Below are 15739 nucleotides of genomic sequence, written 5' to 3'. Positions count from 1 at the left end.
CACGAAACGAAGACAAAGCATGTGTTGTGCCAGGTACTTTACATTTTGAGCACTCCTTTCCATTTGAAACCTCCGAGCGATGCAGAGCGGGGCGTTTATTTATTTTTTAATGCGTGATTTTTTATCTTGACAGAATATTAAACCAAAATAAGGGAGGCCTGAAAATTAATGTCCTGTAATGACAGCGCAATCCCTCGGTGTCTCGGGAGTCTCATAAATTGGATATCTGGAGAGGGGACGCGCAGCTTTCTGGGCTCGCAGGGGCTCTGGTTACTGCTGGAGAAAATCAGCCTGCGTGGCGCGGGGGCCGCGGGGCTCCGGGGAGAAGGGGCTGGTGTCAGCACGAAGCGACGTGGCTCCGAGATAGCCTCGTCAGGGTAATTGATCCTGAGCTTTTGCCTTTCCTGTCAGGGCCGCCTGGCTCCTTACCCATCACCCCCGCCGCTTTGATGGCCCGTCAGGAATACGGGACTTGGCCCGGCTCTGCGTCCATCCAATAACATTATGAAATTGGTGGTGACACTTCCATTGGCACTAATCTCGGTAAGAGATTGGAGCCAGAGGACAAGCGGTTTGCTTTCATGGCGGGTAAGCTTTCCAAGTAGATCGAGGCGGCCCAGGACTGATCTGGCAGCCGGAAGGGTTGGGAGGGGGACGGAGGCAGCTGTGGGCCCATCGGGGAGGCTGATGAGGAACATGCCCACGGCTGGTGTTTTTCTTTTGTGTGCAGTGGCCCTGGCTGGTGGGGAGCACGTGCTGCTGCCCCGGCTTGTGCTGTGGAGTTGCTTCCGACAGCACCTTCCCTCCTTGCATGGTGGTTTTTAATTAGTGCTGGGCATGGGTCTTGGCAAAGGTCAGGGAAACCCTTGGGTCGGAGTGGTCCCAGCTGCTGCCTCTGGGACCGGACCGTCTGTGGTTCTCAGCATTTTAGGTATTTCCTGGCACAGATATACAGGTTCCTGCAACGTCAGGCTCTTGGCTCAGGTCAGTGCCCCACAGGTGTGGTGGAGTCCACCTCCTGGCTCAATTGCAGTGTAAGGCTGAGGAGCAGCTTAAACCACCTCTGGTTTTGCTCCATCTTGCAGCTTTTCAGCCAGGATCTGGCTTGAGGTGGGAGAGGGAGCGTCACCCCGAGCTCGGCTGAGCTGAAGTTTGCGGAGGACAGCCCCCAATGCCTCCCCAGGCAACCCTTTTTCTCCAGCCTCACGCTGCGTTTGCACGTTCACCCAAGCAAGGTCTCGGGGAAAATGCTTATCAGTTTGTCACAGTCTCCCTCTGCAGTGGCTGGGGGCCAGGAGAAAGGATAAAAGCCTTGGGCTGATGATAAATTGGAAATGCAGAAAGGAAATGCGTGTGCTCAGCGCTGAGCAGGCAGCCCTGGGTGTTTGCACGAGGTCATTCGGCTGCTGGGTGCCCGTGAGGAGGAGAAATGTTATGGGGCCGCGTGCGAGCTCTCGGATGAGTACAGCTATGGGGTCCTGAGGGCACGGGGGAAGCATATGCTGCTTCCTCAGCCTCGGTGTCCCCGTGTCTGGCAGCGCATCCGAGCACGCCTGGGTGCCCATCGACCCCGAGCGAGCAGCCAGCCGCTTAGCGAGGGATGCCAGGGAGGGAGCGTCTCCCTTCTAACGAGCTCTAACGTGACCCAAGCTCTCAGGAAGGGCTCGGCGGTGCTGGTCTCATGGGGACGAGGCTCGTTGAGCTGAGAGACCTCTCCATGCCGTGGCTTGGACACGCAGATCTCGGAGCCTTGCCACCGTAGGGGCTGGGAGCCGGGTGGGTGGATTTGGGGTGGGAAGGTGTCTCCTGTAGACAAGTGTGCCGGCTGTAGGAACCGCTGCAGTATATAAAGCGCATCTTGCAAACAGAAGAGATTAGAGAGCTGATATGATGTTATTCCGATTGATTTTGCTGTTGTATTTATACCTGGAGGTAAAGAGCAGACATACTGGAAATCAATCGGCCCTGTGCTTTTCCCCACTCCCTCTGCAGTGCCGTTTGAATGAAATGCTTATATCATTTTTACGGCGTGTCTGTGATAGGGATGAGTGAGCCAGGAGATTAATGGACACTGCTGCGGCCTTCACCCAGCAGCTGCCCAGCTCGCACCTCGTAAAGCCCTGCACTGGAGCTCAAGGTGCCCCCGAGGTGACAGCTTGGAGACGTGGCTGGAAAAAACAAAGGTGAAGCTCCAGTTGGGAGGAAAGGGTGAAGGGGAAACGTAAGTGGCAATAAGCTGAGAATTTGGGGCAGACAGCATGGCGCCCAGCTCTGGTTGCGTGAAGCCAGAGAGCTGGGGGAAGAAGATGAGGTTTTGGCTTCAAGATGCAGCCTGTTGGGGTGGAAATGATGGCTTTGTACGTGGGAGGCGAGGCGCTGGGGACCTCATTTTGATGTCTCACTGCAGGTGCGGTGCCCAACAGCCACCCCATCCCTCCCCACCAGCTCTGGGGATGTCGGTGTAAGCTCCCAGCTGCGGCTCTGCTGCTTGTTCCTCTCTCCCGACACCTTTTGGGCAGGGCAGGCCCCTTCACTGGCCAACACGTGTTTGTCTTCCTCTTCGCTGCTCTGGGAGCTGCTGCTGCTGGGGTGAAAGAGTTTGCTTGTTGGCCAACAAAGCAACTATCCGGCATCCTTCCCCTGTTACGTGGGAATGTGTTGGCCTAGTCAATAGCTGGAGGGCCAGCAGGTCTGTGTGCTGTAAGATCCAAAACACTCCTGTGGTTCTCCCACAGCCTGCTTGCAGTTCCTGCCTGGTTATGTGAGCTCTGAGCTGAAGCACCTTGGTACAGCTGGGCTGGGAGCTTTACGCACAGATGCAAAAGCTCCTGCTTTGCCTTCCTGCTGGTGGGCCTTGCTGTCACGCATGGCCATGACTTGTTAAATACCTCTCTTTTTAATTATCAGATCATCTCAGCGTTTTCTGTTGCTTCTTCTTCTGGATTTATGCATTTGTGCCATCGTATGTATTGACTTTACATTTTGTATGATATGATCTTAATGTTTTTGTTCCTGAGTGTGAGGGCTTAGAGAATTCATATCTAAGCTCCATAAATAACCTGGGAAAGGTGGGTTAAAAAAAAAGAAAAAAAGACACTGGGGGGATTGGGAGAGGTCTGAGGATTTTCCACCGAAGTTGGGCTGGAGCGATGCTCCATGCTGGTAGCTGGTGTGGATGAGGAAAGATGCGCCTTCCTCTCCCCCTGCAAACACCTGGAAAACTCAGAGAGAGAAGGAAACATCAGTCTCTGAAGAGGGAAATGGTCTTTGGCAAATGGCAGCGTTTTAGTAGCACTGTTTGATCAGGAAAGAATCCGGAAAACCGGATCTGGTTGAATTGAAGGTGACAAAGCAAGGACAGGGAGAGCTTACACGGCTTTCAAGTTAAACCACAGCGTTTTGTACAAGCTAGGGTTCAGGGAAGAGGCATCTCACGAAGGACAAGCCAGCGGTTGGGACGGACATCCCAGGGGACACAGAGAAGTGGCTGCTTCCCCTGGCAGGAGGGCAGGGGACGGCTGGAGCCCACGGCAGCCTGGCTCCAAGCGGGTCCCGCGCAGACACCAAGCACTGACTTGGCCCCGTGCCCGCATCTGCCAATAAAAATTAAGAAATTGATTTCCTTTTGTTTGCCTGACAGGACAAGGCCCTTTTTATGAGACAGTAAATGTGATCTCACTCTGAGCATGGCAAGAGTTTTAATTGTATTTGTTGTGCTTTCACTTATTGTTTTATGAGTTTCAGTTCTCTCCCTTGCTGGCTCAGAGAGCAGCCCTGGGGGATTGTTTGATTTCAGCTCCTGCAAAAGGTTGGGATTTCTTAAACATTTTTGTTTGTTTGTTTGTTTTCTGAGAAGCTGAAGTTTGGGGTTAGTTTTCTGTCTGCTTTATAAATAAATGTGTATACCTGGATGTATAGCTCCGAATTGCAAAGCTCGGCAGAGATCCTGTTTTGGGATTATCTGCTTGCTCAACGGTGATACAGTCCTTTTGAAGAATAACATTTAAGATTAAGATCAGGGAAATGTGCAAGTGCCAACAGAGGTTTGAAGTCAGAGGAGGAGGGGATTTTATATGTAATATATATTGGGGTTTAATGAGTCCTGCTTCAGTGCTGCTATACAACGCATGGTGACCCACTTTACAGGAGTTTTTTTCTTCTAGTTATGGGTCATATACAGTTCCTAATTAAGTAGGTTAATTATATGGCTCCTTTATATTACACAGGCAAACGCGGATGGCACAATTAGCTCTTGCAGTGATCATTTTTGATCAGAAACTATGTTCTGAGTGACAGCTCCCAGAAGCACGGGTGGAGAGAGGGGGATGCCTTGCAGCCCTGAGCTCTTGCCTTTGCATTTCTGCTTAAGCAAACTTCATTGCTGTGCTGATCACATGGCCAGGTGTAGGTTGGAGTTGTCCTTTGTGAAACAACATGGAGACATTCTTGATCTCCAGCTGCCACAGAGAAGGGAGGTGAAGTCCCTGCCTGGAGCTGCTTTGGAAGCATCCAAAAGGGAGAAGCTCTCCTTGCTGAGGTTGGCTGCAGATGGAAAGTGCTGCAGTCGGGGAGAGCTCCGAGCAGCATCAGGCCCAAGAGCTAAAGTGTCCTTGAAAAAAGTTTCTTTAACCTTTCCCTTACCGGCCAGCAGAGCCCCCCGGAACATCCCTGGGTTATCTATTCCCGTGCTCAGCCATCCGTGCTGCCAGGCATTAGAGAAAACATTCAAACCCTAATCTCCCTCAGTGCAATTTAAACCTATTATTTCTTGTTTTATCCCCAGTGGACATGGAGAACAGCTATTATATTTCTCTTTGCTGCAACCTTTTACATATTTGAAGGCTGTTATCACGTGTTCCTCTAGTCTTCTTCTCTCAACACAAAGCATAATTCTTTCAGTTTTCCCTCGGAGGTCATGTTTTCTACACCTTCCATCATTTTTGCTGCTTTGGAGAGGTTACTGTGGTAGCAAGCTGGAGTTTTTGTTGTTCTTCACCCGTCTGCCTTGGAGCATTCATTATGTTATGGATGTGTGTGATGTGACCATTATCTTATCTTCTCTAATCTGCGGTTATTTATAAAACATGCTATAATCCTGAGCCTGTGTTTTATCAGAAAGTATAGCTCTTAGTCTTGATAAATAATTTACCGTTATGATGTGATCACGCAAACAGGGGGGTCCTTAAGCTATTTATTATTATTTGTTTTATTTTCTTAAATAACTAGTTGTCCATATAACACTGTGAATGAGCCAGGAAATTCACGGCATGGACTAAAACATATAACTTATTTCACAGAGCTTTCAGACAGATAGGAACAAAGCCACCATGCCAAACTCCAGTTTAGTCACAAGGAAGAGTGATGAGTAGGGAATAAGAGATTTTCTGAAAAGCAGAGCTTTCAAGACAATTTGGAAGAGTATTTGCTCAGTATTTGCAGAGATGATGATACCAAGGTGGGGAGATGGAGTAAGGAGAAGAACTGGGGCATTGCTGAGAAGGCTGGGGGAGAAAAAAAGGGTGGAGGAGAGGCTGGGATCAGTGTTGTCCAAGGGAGGTGTGTTCTTGGGAAGAGGAATTGACTGTGGAAGGGAAGGGAGAACAGTGATGTTTTTCATGATGTTTCCAGGAACAGCATTTTCAAGCTGCCTCACTCCTCTTTGGGTAACACGAAATTAATTCAGACCTGAATTTTCCTTCAGGTCTCCCCAGCCTTTCCCTGCAGCTCTGTGGCTCCATCACTGCTGCTGATATTGCTTCTCTGTCAGGAGAACTGTATGTGGTTAACATGGAGTGCAGCTAAACCCTGTCCTTAAAGGCCGTGGAGATGCTCCTGGCTGGCAAGATCTCTGCCTGGATGGAAGGGGAGGCATCAAAAGCCTTTCAGAATACAGCTATGGCACGTTTGATGCTCAGAACATACAAAAGCTTCTTAAAATACTAACAAATAGACACTTTTTATAGTCACTATCCACAATATGTTTGTCTGGAGCACAGACTGATTTATCCACCACAAAATCTATTGCATCACTCTTTAGATTTTAAATTTCAGAGGCACTCCAAAAATATTTCATGGTGTTTTTAGATCATAGGACTATATACAAGGACTTGCCTCCAGACAACCCTTGACTATTCTGCATTTTTTACTGTACAAAACTGGCTTCATTCTTACATCCTCTGCCCATTCCTCTGTCAAGTGGAAGATAAACCTAAATCTTAAAAACTGTACTCTTCTCTTACTCCATTTTTTTTCTTTAACCTTACCTGGAAAATCCACTTCTGAAGCCAGTGAGAATTCTTCCAAATAAAGCCATTCATCAGCATCATACATCGGAAACAAAACCTCTTTACCTACTTAGCAGCAAAAAATATATGATATTGCCAAGACAGATTAAAAAAATTGAAGTGCAGGTAGCTGCTTTATTTCCAGGAGTTACAGATAACAGTATATATTTGAGTGCCAGAGCAGCAGTCAGACCTATAAAAGTGATCAGTGACTGCTTGATATCAGTGATGTTTTTAAAGTCTGTCTCAGGCTAGTGCAGCAAACCTGGTGCTCCTCTGAGTCTCAGAGGGGCAAGAAAGTGGCTGTGTGCTTAGAGGGAGCTGGATCTCAGCTGCAACCACCCAGGAAAGGTGGGAACGAAAGACTGAACGTGGTAAGAAGCCATGAGTGTGTTGCAGGAGTTAATGTTGCACTGATTTCTGCCCCATGCCCTTCCCACCACCACCCCTGTTAAAAATAGGGGAAACCTGGAGAATTCCTCAGCTTTAAGTTGTGCCTTTAATCCAGTTACGTCCTGAGGATACTGGGGAGGAATTGCCCAAATGGTTTGTGCCAGCTCCATGCCTACTGTGATCAGACGTGTTTCTGAAATCTTGAAATCTGGTGCATTGCGTCCATCATGGTATGATCCTTAGGACTCTCAGGATTTTTTCTTCCAAGACCTCCACAGATTATTGCAAGGGCATAATATGTGTGGTGTAATAGCCCTGTGGTGTCCTGACTGCAACTGCTTGTTTTTCCCCTTCTGCAGGCTGAGAGGGTCGTGGAGCATTAGAGTTTGTCTCTGAGGCTTTTGAGGGTTGATAGGTCTTGTAGATGTCCAAGCTGTGCAGCACTGATTTTGGCTGAGTTACTTCAGAGTACCTGGTGTTTGCTAGGGACTGGGAATGCAAATACGGGGTGTGAAACTAGGGATAAAACACGTAGAAAGCCTTCTCTGAAGAACTGAGCTGCTGGGAGAAAAAAAACAAACCAAACCAAGCAAAAACACCTGCAGAGTGTAAAGAGGATCAGACTGGATCTGTTTATTGGCATGAAAGTTGCCATATGAACATTAGGTAATAGTAGCTGCTGGCGATGCTTAATTTAACAAGTACCTTGGTCATCATGCCCTACTCCTTTGGACATAGCCATGTCCTTCTAACCCGCACGTACCAGGGGGATGCTTCTGCCATCTGTGTTTTTCTAGTGGTCTTTATGGTCTCTTCTCAGGTCAGTGATACCAGTCTATACCCAGCTGATATTTTTATGAATTGTTTTCGGGAAGTGCACCTCAAAAAGCAGAGGTGGCCCCTTCCCAGCACAGCCCAGCCAGTGGCGCAGAGCAGGGCCGAGGAGACGCACGCACCGTGCAGAACCAGTCCTTTGGGTCTGCACGCAAAGAATTGACAACATTGAGAACAGAACTCCTCCAAACCGCAGTTGTTGCCTGTTTGCTTTGTGTGCTTGGAGAAATACAGTGTATGTAGTCCCACCAGAGGCATCTTGTGGCAAGAGCCGAGTTTTGTCTTTGTGTCTCACAAGCTGGAAGTCACGTTGGCCCAGGGCCTAACCTAAAAAAAAACCAAGAACCTGCCAGAAGGAATTCACAAATAAAGGGAGAGACTTTTTTTTCCTTGCGACTGAAACACCTGTCACAGCTGCCAGGACTCTGCTAATTACACAATAACTTTATTATATCCCACTTGGAAGACCAAACAATACCTGATGCCTCAAAAACGAGCAGCCTTTAGACTAGATTAATGCAGGCAGAATGATTGCGCGGAGCCAGTATTCACCCTGTCCTCCCAGAGACTCTGGAGAGGAAAATGGCTTGAAGACTCCCCTCTTTGTTGCTAGTGGTGCATAATAAAGTAATTGTGTAATTAGAAATAGATTGCTGATGGGAGAGAGACGTTTTCTATGGAACTTAGGTAAAAGGCCTGAATAGGCCTGAAGCCTCAATGCAGCACCTTTACTTGACCTGCTGGTAGTCCCCAGCAGCTTCCAGGCAAGAGAAAAGGAACATCTCTAGCTGAGTGTTTTTAACCCCCTGTGAATATATGTCAGGTTGCAGGGCGGTCTCTTTAGTGCCCCCTCCTTGGGATTCCATGTTTATGTAGCACCAATAGATGCAGCGGGAATTAAAGGGTTTCATCTTGTGATGGAGGTGTTTGTGTGGGGCTGCTGTGGGCTGGCAGGTCAGGCCCCTGGGATGTGTGAGAATAGATGGAATTTGGGAATAATATATTATGGGCTGTTTTCCCCTGAGGTTTCCAGCCTTGGCAGCTGATTGCAAAATTAGAAGGCCTAAAAATAAAACAAAGCTTATACCTAAAATTCAGGAATAGCTGAATATCGTGAAATAGGTCTGTCTGAGAGGCAGGCACTGGCTCTCAGTTATGGAAGTTCTTTACTTCATGACTGGATTATACCTTTGGGAACAAGCCTGCCCTTGGCTAGAACAGTGATGCTCTTGGGTGCAGGCACTTAGGTGTGAGGAGCCATGGCTGGGTTGGAAGGCTGGCGGGGCTGGAGCAGTCTCTGCTTCGGCCATTTTGGGAGGGAGGTTGTTCTGGGTGTATTTGGGCCTACTGCTGTTTTAGGACCTGCTATGAAGAGGGAGATGAGGATGTGGAATTGGGTGCTATGTGGCTTGGGGGAGGCTTGCAGACCAGCCTGGGAGGGCAGCATTTGGCTGGGGTGCTGGGAGCTGGGGTGCAGCTCTGGCTCTGCTTTCTCCATATCGTGCTGGCAGATCTCCTCTCTGCTAGTCTTGGAGCCTGTGGCCCTCAAGATGGGGTCCAGCACAGCACAGGGCTCCTCGGATGGGAACCTTCCTCTGTTCTCTTGTGCTGGTGAGAGCCATGAATGGGTGGCAGAGGCTGGGGAGGGTTGGGAGACTCCTGCTACTCCCATCTCAGCGGTCTGAGTATTTTGGCTCACTGTTTCCTAGCCTGTCTGTTGGTGCTCAGCCTTTCAGGGCTGGGAAGGGAGAGGGGAGATGTTGCCTTTTGTGGCAGGAGGGACGTGAACACAGTGTGAGCCGAGCAGGGTCTGCTCAGTCTGGTACCCTGCAATCATCAGGGAAAACTTGAGGTGTCTTCCCTGCGAGATGTCCGGAGAAACTGGCCCTGGAGGTGGGGCCAGGGATGGTAGGGGCAGGCCGGTGACAATCTGGCTTTTAGGTCTCCTTTCCCCTGCCGTGCCTGATGGATGTGTCTCGTGTTCGCAGGTCCCGTGGCAGTGATCAGCGGCGAGGAGGATTCGGCCAGTCCCTTACACCACATCAACCACGGCATCACAACGCCCTCGTCCCTGGACGCTGGCCCGGACACGGTGGTGATCGGCATGACCCGCATTCCTGTCATCGAGAACCCCCAGTACTTCCGACAAGGTCACAACTGCCACAAGCCAGACACGTGTGAGTGCCCGAACCGGCTGGAGCCCACGCAAAGACCAGGGGAAGGGCGGGGGGACGGGGGAAGGAGGGCGAGGAGGAAGAGGCTAAGAGGATGAGGAAGGAGAGAAGGATTTTTTTTTTTGAGGAGAATGGGTCTTGGTATGGTCCAGAAACCAAAGCGAATCTCAGGTCTCAGAAATCACAACATACATGTAGGTTCTTCCCAAGGAGACTTTCCACCCTCACCTTCACCTCCCTTCACCCTCCCTCTGCCACCCACCAGTCACCTTCCCCCCTTTGCCTGAAAAACGCCATTTGAAGCCGGGCTCTGCCTTGTTGGGTCCGAGGCACGAGCAGGAGCTGCGGGGACGGAGGTGACCCGCTGCCTGGCCGGGGAAAAGGACCTGCCTCCCCTTCCTCCTCCAGCAGCTTCCCAGCCGCCGGGCTGCCTCCTTGGCTCCCCGCTGGGCCGAGGACGAGCTCAGGACACGTGGCCGTAGATGGGGCAGATGCGTGGAGAACAGTAGGCTTAGATGCTGTCTGTCTTGTTGTCATGGGCTTCTCTAAAGCTTTCGCAGCTTCTCGGTGTAAATCTGGGTTGTGAGCTCGGCTCATTAGGATAGCAGGTGGTGGTAAAGTGGTCCTCCGTTTTGTGCTCCTAAATTCTGAGTGTGAAAGAAAAGCGATGGGTAAAAGGATGTTTTTCTGGGAGTTCCCCACTGCTTCTCATGTGGGCTGGGAGGTGCAGCCCCCCCCGACATGCAGCTCACAGCTGGCAGCTCAGTTTTCCTCTGCTCTTTACCAGCTCTGAGATGCAAGCTGAGCAATGCAGGAGGTCCAGACGATGTTCCTCCCTTGTTATTGCTCATCCCTTTGGCGTTTCTCGGTTCCAGGCAGAACCGGATCTAATAACAAATAAATAAAAGCTTGCAAAAAAAAAAAAAGGGAAGGAAAAACCAAACTTGTCCCATCTCCCATGCCCCAGCCCAGCAGCAAGGAGTGCCGCACCGAAGTCGCCTCCTGCTCTCTTCCCTTTGCTGACTCATGAGCGCAGGAAGCATAACTCAGCCTCTGGAAGCTGGGAGGAGGCCGAACTCCCAACCTGCAGGAACTCAGCCAGCATAAAGCCCTCTGCTGGCATCACTCCTCCTGCCGGAGGAGAGAGACCCGCAGCTTTCTGCTCCCTGGGGGGGCCCCTGGGGCAGACCCCTTGGGCGCCGTGAGCTGCTCCCGAGCCGTTATCACAGCTCTACCATCACCAGAGCGAAGGGGTGTATCCAGTTAACGCGCCTGGCTTTCCCTCTGATTTTCATGTTAATGCACTAAATTTGGTCTGTTTGCAGAGAAGGGGGAGGAGGGCGCTGATTAGGCAGGAGCGGAGAAGCTGAAGGTAGCGCGGTTTTGCTGTGCCGTTAATTATATATTATATATTGCTTATAGCACCTCATCTCAAAATGATTTACAAACCCTGATTGCTTGGGGGGAGGGGAGGGGTTCCCCCCATGTTTTTTTCTTCTCTTTCTGTGCTCTCTCTCAGATCTCTTTCTGTGCAACCATTTCAGTATGTGAGCGCTGTTACAAGGGTGCAGCAGCCATGCTTAAAACCCAGAGGACTGAGTTTTGCCCTGAGCATTTGTCCTGTGGGGCTTGTCAGATTGGGATGGGTTGCAAGGGAAGCTGCTCGCAGCAGGATTTGGCCTTGGAGTTTTACAGGGCTGTTTGATTAGGATCTGTAGATCTCAAAGTGTGCCTTGAGGGGCACCTGAAGCCTTTTCTCCTGTGGAAGGTGCCACAGGGGGAAAATGCAGCAATAACAATAACTGTGCACACCCTGGAAATCCACGACAAATAGCTCGCTTCTGTATTCCAGCTTCCCTGGGGCTGTGAGGCAGCACTGATGGAGCCAAATTCCCCACCCAGGTGCTACATTTGGGTGCTAACAAGAGGCAGATCACAGCTGGATGCTGGCAGGCTGGAAACTCTTGTGTTTTTTGGAATTTCTTGCCATTCACAAGGCAAAAAAACAGGCTTGGAGACCTCAGGCAGAGTTGAATTTGGTGTGTGTTGTGTTTTAGTCCCCAAGACTTCACTTGGACAAAACTTCTGACTTCACTGGTGGCTTTGCTTGAGGCTGGAAAGTTTCATAATTCACCTTTTAAATTAAGCGTGCTTTGGGGAGCTTTAGCTGTAAGGGTTTTGTTTGATCTGATGTATTCTGCTCAACTTAAACCTGAGCTGGAGAGTATTTGTTGCTCCCATTCTCCCCATGGTTTTCTCGCTGGAGGGTTTTTCTTCCCCCCGTGCAGAACTTGGACACAAACATTTCTTCATTTCTGCTACCACTTGGAGAGAGGAGAACTCCTCTGGCCCAGGGAGGGCTTTGATGCCCAGCTGAGCCCAAACTGATGCAAGGAGTCACCTCCCTCCTGTCACCTGCCGAGCCTCAGCCCATCTGCAAGGCTGCAGCGTCCTCAAGCGAAGGAGCTCCGTGGCACCCAGCCTCTACTTCGTGCAAAAGTGACAATAGAGAAAAACATCATCAGCAAGTGATTTCTCCTTCCATCGCTCAGCTTTTCTCCTTCCTTCCTCCTGCAAGTGTCCCTGTGCTCTTGGATGTTGTCTGGGTGGAGGACATGCCGATACCCATTACCGCACTGCAATGAGGAGAGCGAACTCTATATGCTTAATGCAGTATTAATAGTACATTGATGTGATATAGATTTCTGTCACCCTCTATACTAGCAAACATCGCTTATCACGCAGGGATGACGGATGTTTATTCCCAGCCACTTAGCTCTGCATAATGGAATTGCAGCTGAAATATGGCGAGCAGCTCCCTGCCATCGGAGCTGCAGCCCCTCTTGCTCCTGCTGCGCGAGGCTGTCCCGTGGGCTCTCCTCCAGCTAACGTGTCCTCCAGGAGAGAAGGAGGTGCTGTCCTCCCATCAATGGGATGAAGGGTGCAGGAGCCATCTCTCTCTTCCTGGGATCCGCACAAATTTGTGTCTTTCTGATTTAGAGGAGCAGGAGGGATGAGCTGAGCTCAGCATCCTCCTCCCCTCCAGGCTGAGCCATGGAAGAAGCTGCACCACCCCATTTTCTCATGACAAAACATCAACTCTTTGAGAAGATGCTCCCCTATCTTTACACATTAACTCCAAGGCATTCTGGGCAGCACTAGGGTTTGCAGCCAGTCCTCATTTCAGCCATCCTCAGTGCCACCTGGAAAGTCGGAAGTTGGAAAGACAATGAGAACAGAACAACCACAAAGCAATTGCAGAAGAATAACCTAAAATAGACTTTTCCTCCTGTTCTTTGGCACGTGGAAGAACAACCAAGTGGCACGTCTGCTTGGCAGATGCCAGCAGGAAAAGCGACAGGTTGTGATGAGTTTGCACCTCTCTACATTTGGAAATAAACAGATGAGAGGAGAAGAACATGGCTTGTTGTAGAACAAGCACTGTGGACACAACATCTGATGTGGGGACAGAGCTGTGTGGTTCTACACTATCCCGAGGTCGGGGATTTGGGTAATGCCAAATAAGATTGAGTCTACCCACATTTGTGTCCAGAAAATGTCTATCGGTCCTCGTGGGCAGGAGATATCAGCTCAGTACAACAAATAACTCCTGGTCAGTGGAAAAAATGAAGGGAGCATCAGCCTGAAATAAGTTCATCGGTGGCCTTCAAGCTGTAGGTAGGACACCGTCGTCATCCCATGTGCTTCTTGGCAGTAAGCAGGGGCTGTTTAGCTTAGCTCCGTCTCCTGATGTTCAGGATTTGAATTCGCAAAATGGGTAATTATGAGTAGCTGGAGATCTTTGTGGTGAAAGACTGGTAATGTTTCTGAAGAAACATTTGGGAGGCTTGTTTTACTTTAACAGTAGTAATTATTTACCAGCACAGTGCATCAGACGCAGATTTGTTCCTGGATCTGCTCTCTGAAGCTGTACCCAAATGCCATGGCACAGTTGAGCTGTTCTGCTCCCTGGTATTTCTCACCAGACAAACCAGGTCTCCTCGAGGACGTCACGCAGCAGTGAAAAAAAATCCAAAGCTTAGTGGAGGAAACAAACCTGGGTGGCAGATCCTTTCCAGATCCCTTTCTGCCTTGCAGGGATGATGCTCAGCTCCCACTGGTGCTGAGAAGCTCTGCTCCTGGTGCAAGGGGCTTGGTTTTGGGTAGGGGTCGTTGGCAGATGCTGCCCGTGCTCTCCTCCTGCAGGGCTGAGTTTCCTCCTGGAGTGGTCTCGGGACCGCGACACATCCTCCACGCGGGTGGAGCAGCCGTCCTTCCGTAGCGTCCTAATGAGGGTTTTTTTCAACCTCATTTATTACAGGCTGCCCTGACATAATTACATATTTGAAGTTAGTAATTACATGTATTCATGCTAATTAAGTAATTAGATATAATTACACCAACTGTAAATACATGGTAATCGGCTAAAAAGAAGTACTTCAGAAAAAACAAGGCAAATCACACAATAAAAGCGCCATCAGCACTCTTTCACTCAGTACCCTGTCTTTATCTTGTATTTTCAATGCAGTTTAAAAGGAACATTGTGGTCATTTCAAAAATCATATTTTTTAAACAAATGGATTTCCTTACCTCTGCTTCTAATAGGACTTGGAAACAAAATGGGAAGGACATTTACAACCGTGGCATTTATCTTGCCACGGTTAATTCTTTTTGTTCGCCTAGTGTGTTTTTATTCATCCTGGGCATGAGAAGCTGGAAAGTCTGCAGCATTTCTATTTTTGGTCAGTTCATGTTCCCATTTTCATTAAAAACAACAAAATTAAGCCATATTCTGTTTCTTTTCTCTAAAAAAGAAAACCTAAACTACTGGTAGTGGAAAATGGATTTTTTTTCTACCCCTAGGAATAAAGGGATTTGTCAAATATTATTCTCATGAAATATAAATGTGGAGCCGAGTGTGGAGTGACAGCAGCGCTCTGCTGCCCCGTGCCCAGCCTGGGGCCCAAGTACAGGCCTCGGTGCCTCCTTACACGCCTCTGCTCTTTCTCCAAACTTCTCTTTTCCTTTTCTGTCCTCTAACTCAGAAGCCCCAGGCTCTTCTCCAGCAGGACCCAGCGGAGTTTGAGACTCTTCTGCACTGGGGTTCCTTGCTGCCTTATGGCCTTGTCCTTCGTCATCCAACTGCCTGAGATACTTCTGGGGAATTTAATCTGAGCAGTTTTAAACTCATTTGTGTGTGTTCTGCTACTCAGCTCTGTGTCTCCTCATTTGGACTAACAAAGCCTGGCTTTCTGGCTCAGGTCTGAGGAAAAGCCCTGAATTCAGTGTTCAGCTACTGGCAGATGGATGCGTTGGAGGGCCACGCAAAGACCTTCTGCCTCCAAGTTTCCTTTGCTCCTGTTTTATGTTTGCTCCTGATAGAAACTGCTCTGAGCCCCAGGTGCTGATGTGAATATCCTGCAAAAGATTTGGATGCTGAAGAACCCCTCCATGCTCTGGCTGGCTGCTTCCAGCGCAGATGTTGCAGGTTTCTCAAGAAAAGCACAAGCAACAAAACCCAACTGCTGCTGTCACCCCTGGGAGCAGAAATGGCCTTGCCCTGCACCCAGCATTGCCGTCTTGACCCCGTCACTGGGCTGCAACACCTACCAGGGGCGTTCGTGTGACCACTGGGACTCGATCCAGCCTGCTGAACTCTCTTCAGCCTGCTCAGCTGCTTTTCCTTCTACTTACCTGGAGCTATTTTATGTTCTGCATCACTTCATCCAACTCTGAAAGAGCAAGTGGAAGAAATATCCCCTTTTTCCAGAATTTGGAAGCCCAGTCTGCTTTAGCAGAAGTGGAGGGATGACCCCACCTATTGCACTTACACTTTGAATTTCAACCTTATGCTCAAGGAGTCAATCCTCCAACCTTCCTGCCATGAAGATGCTACAGAAATGAGTTTTTCCTGCTGTCGTGGAAAGTCTGGCTATATCCATTTTATGTCTTTAATTTTAAAGATGTTTGTAGCAACACCCGCAATCAGTGTGGCTGCACAGGCTCCAGCCCTGTGCAGGGAGGTGGTGCTGGCCGCAAAGATGTGGTGGTGGT

General features: G+C 49.4%; 1 protein-coding gene across 9 annotated transcripts in view; it reads left to right on the top strand.

The window, feature by feature from the left end:
• The window catches only part of NTRK3 (neurotrophic receptor tyrosine kinase 3), a 197421-nt gene that overhangs the window by 91482 nt on the left and 90200 nt on the right, over positions 1–15739 (top strand). For 8 of the 9 annotated variants that reach the window (XM_013181903.3, XM_013181905.3, XM_048071959.2 and 5 more), the window contains exon 12: positions 9500–9688. In XM_013181903.3, the coding sequence (XP_013037357.1) occupies positions 9500–9688 (189 nt within the window). Of the gene's footprint in view, positions 1–9499; positions 9689–11537; positions 11570–15739 lie in introns of those variants that run through there. The other variant, XM_067003871.1, reaches the window with a different exon arrangement.

This window comes from Anser cygnoides, chromosome 11 (assembly GCF_040182565.1).
Source record: "Anser cygnoides isolate HZ-2024a breed goose chromosome 11, Taihu_goose_T2T_genome, whole genome shotgun sequence".
Lineage (NCBI taxonomy): Eukaryota > Metazoa > Chordata > Aves > Anseriformes > Anatidae > Anser > Anser cygnoides.
The sequence above is the reverse complement of the archived record's forward strand: the minus strand, read 5'-3'. Positions and strand labels throughout refer to the sequence as shown.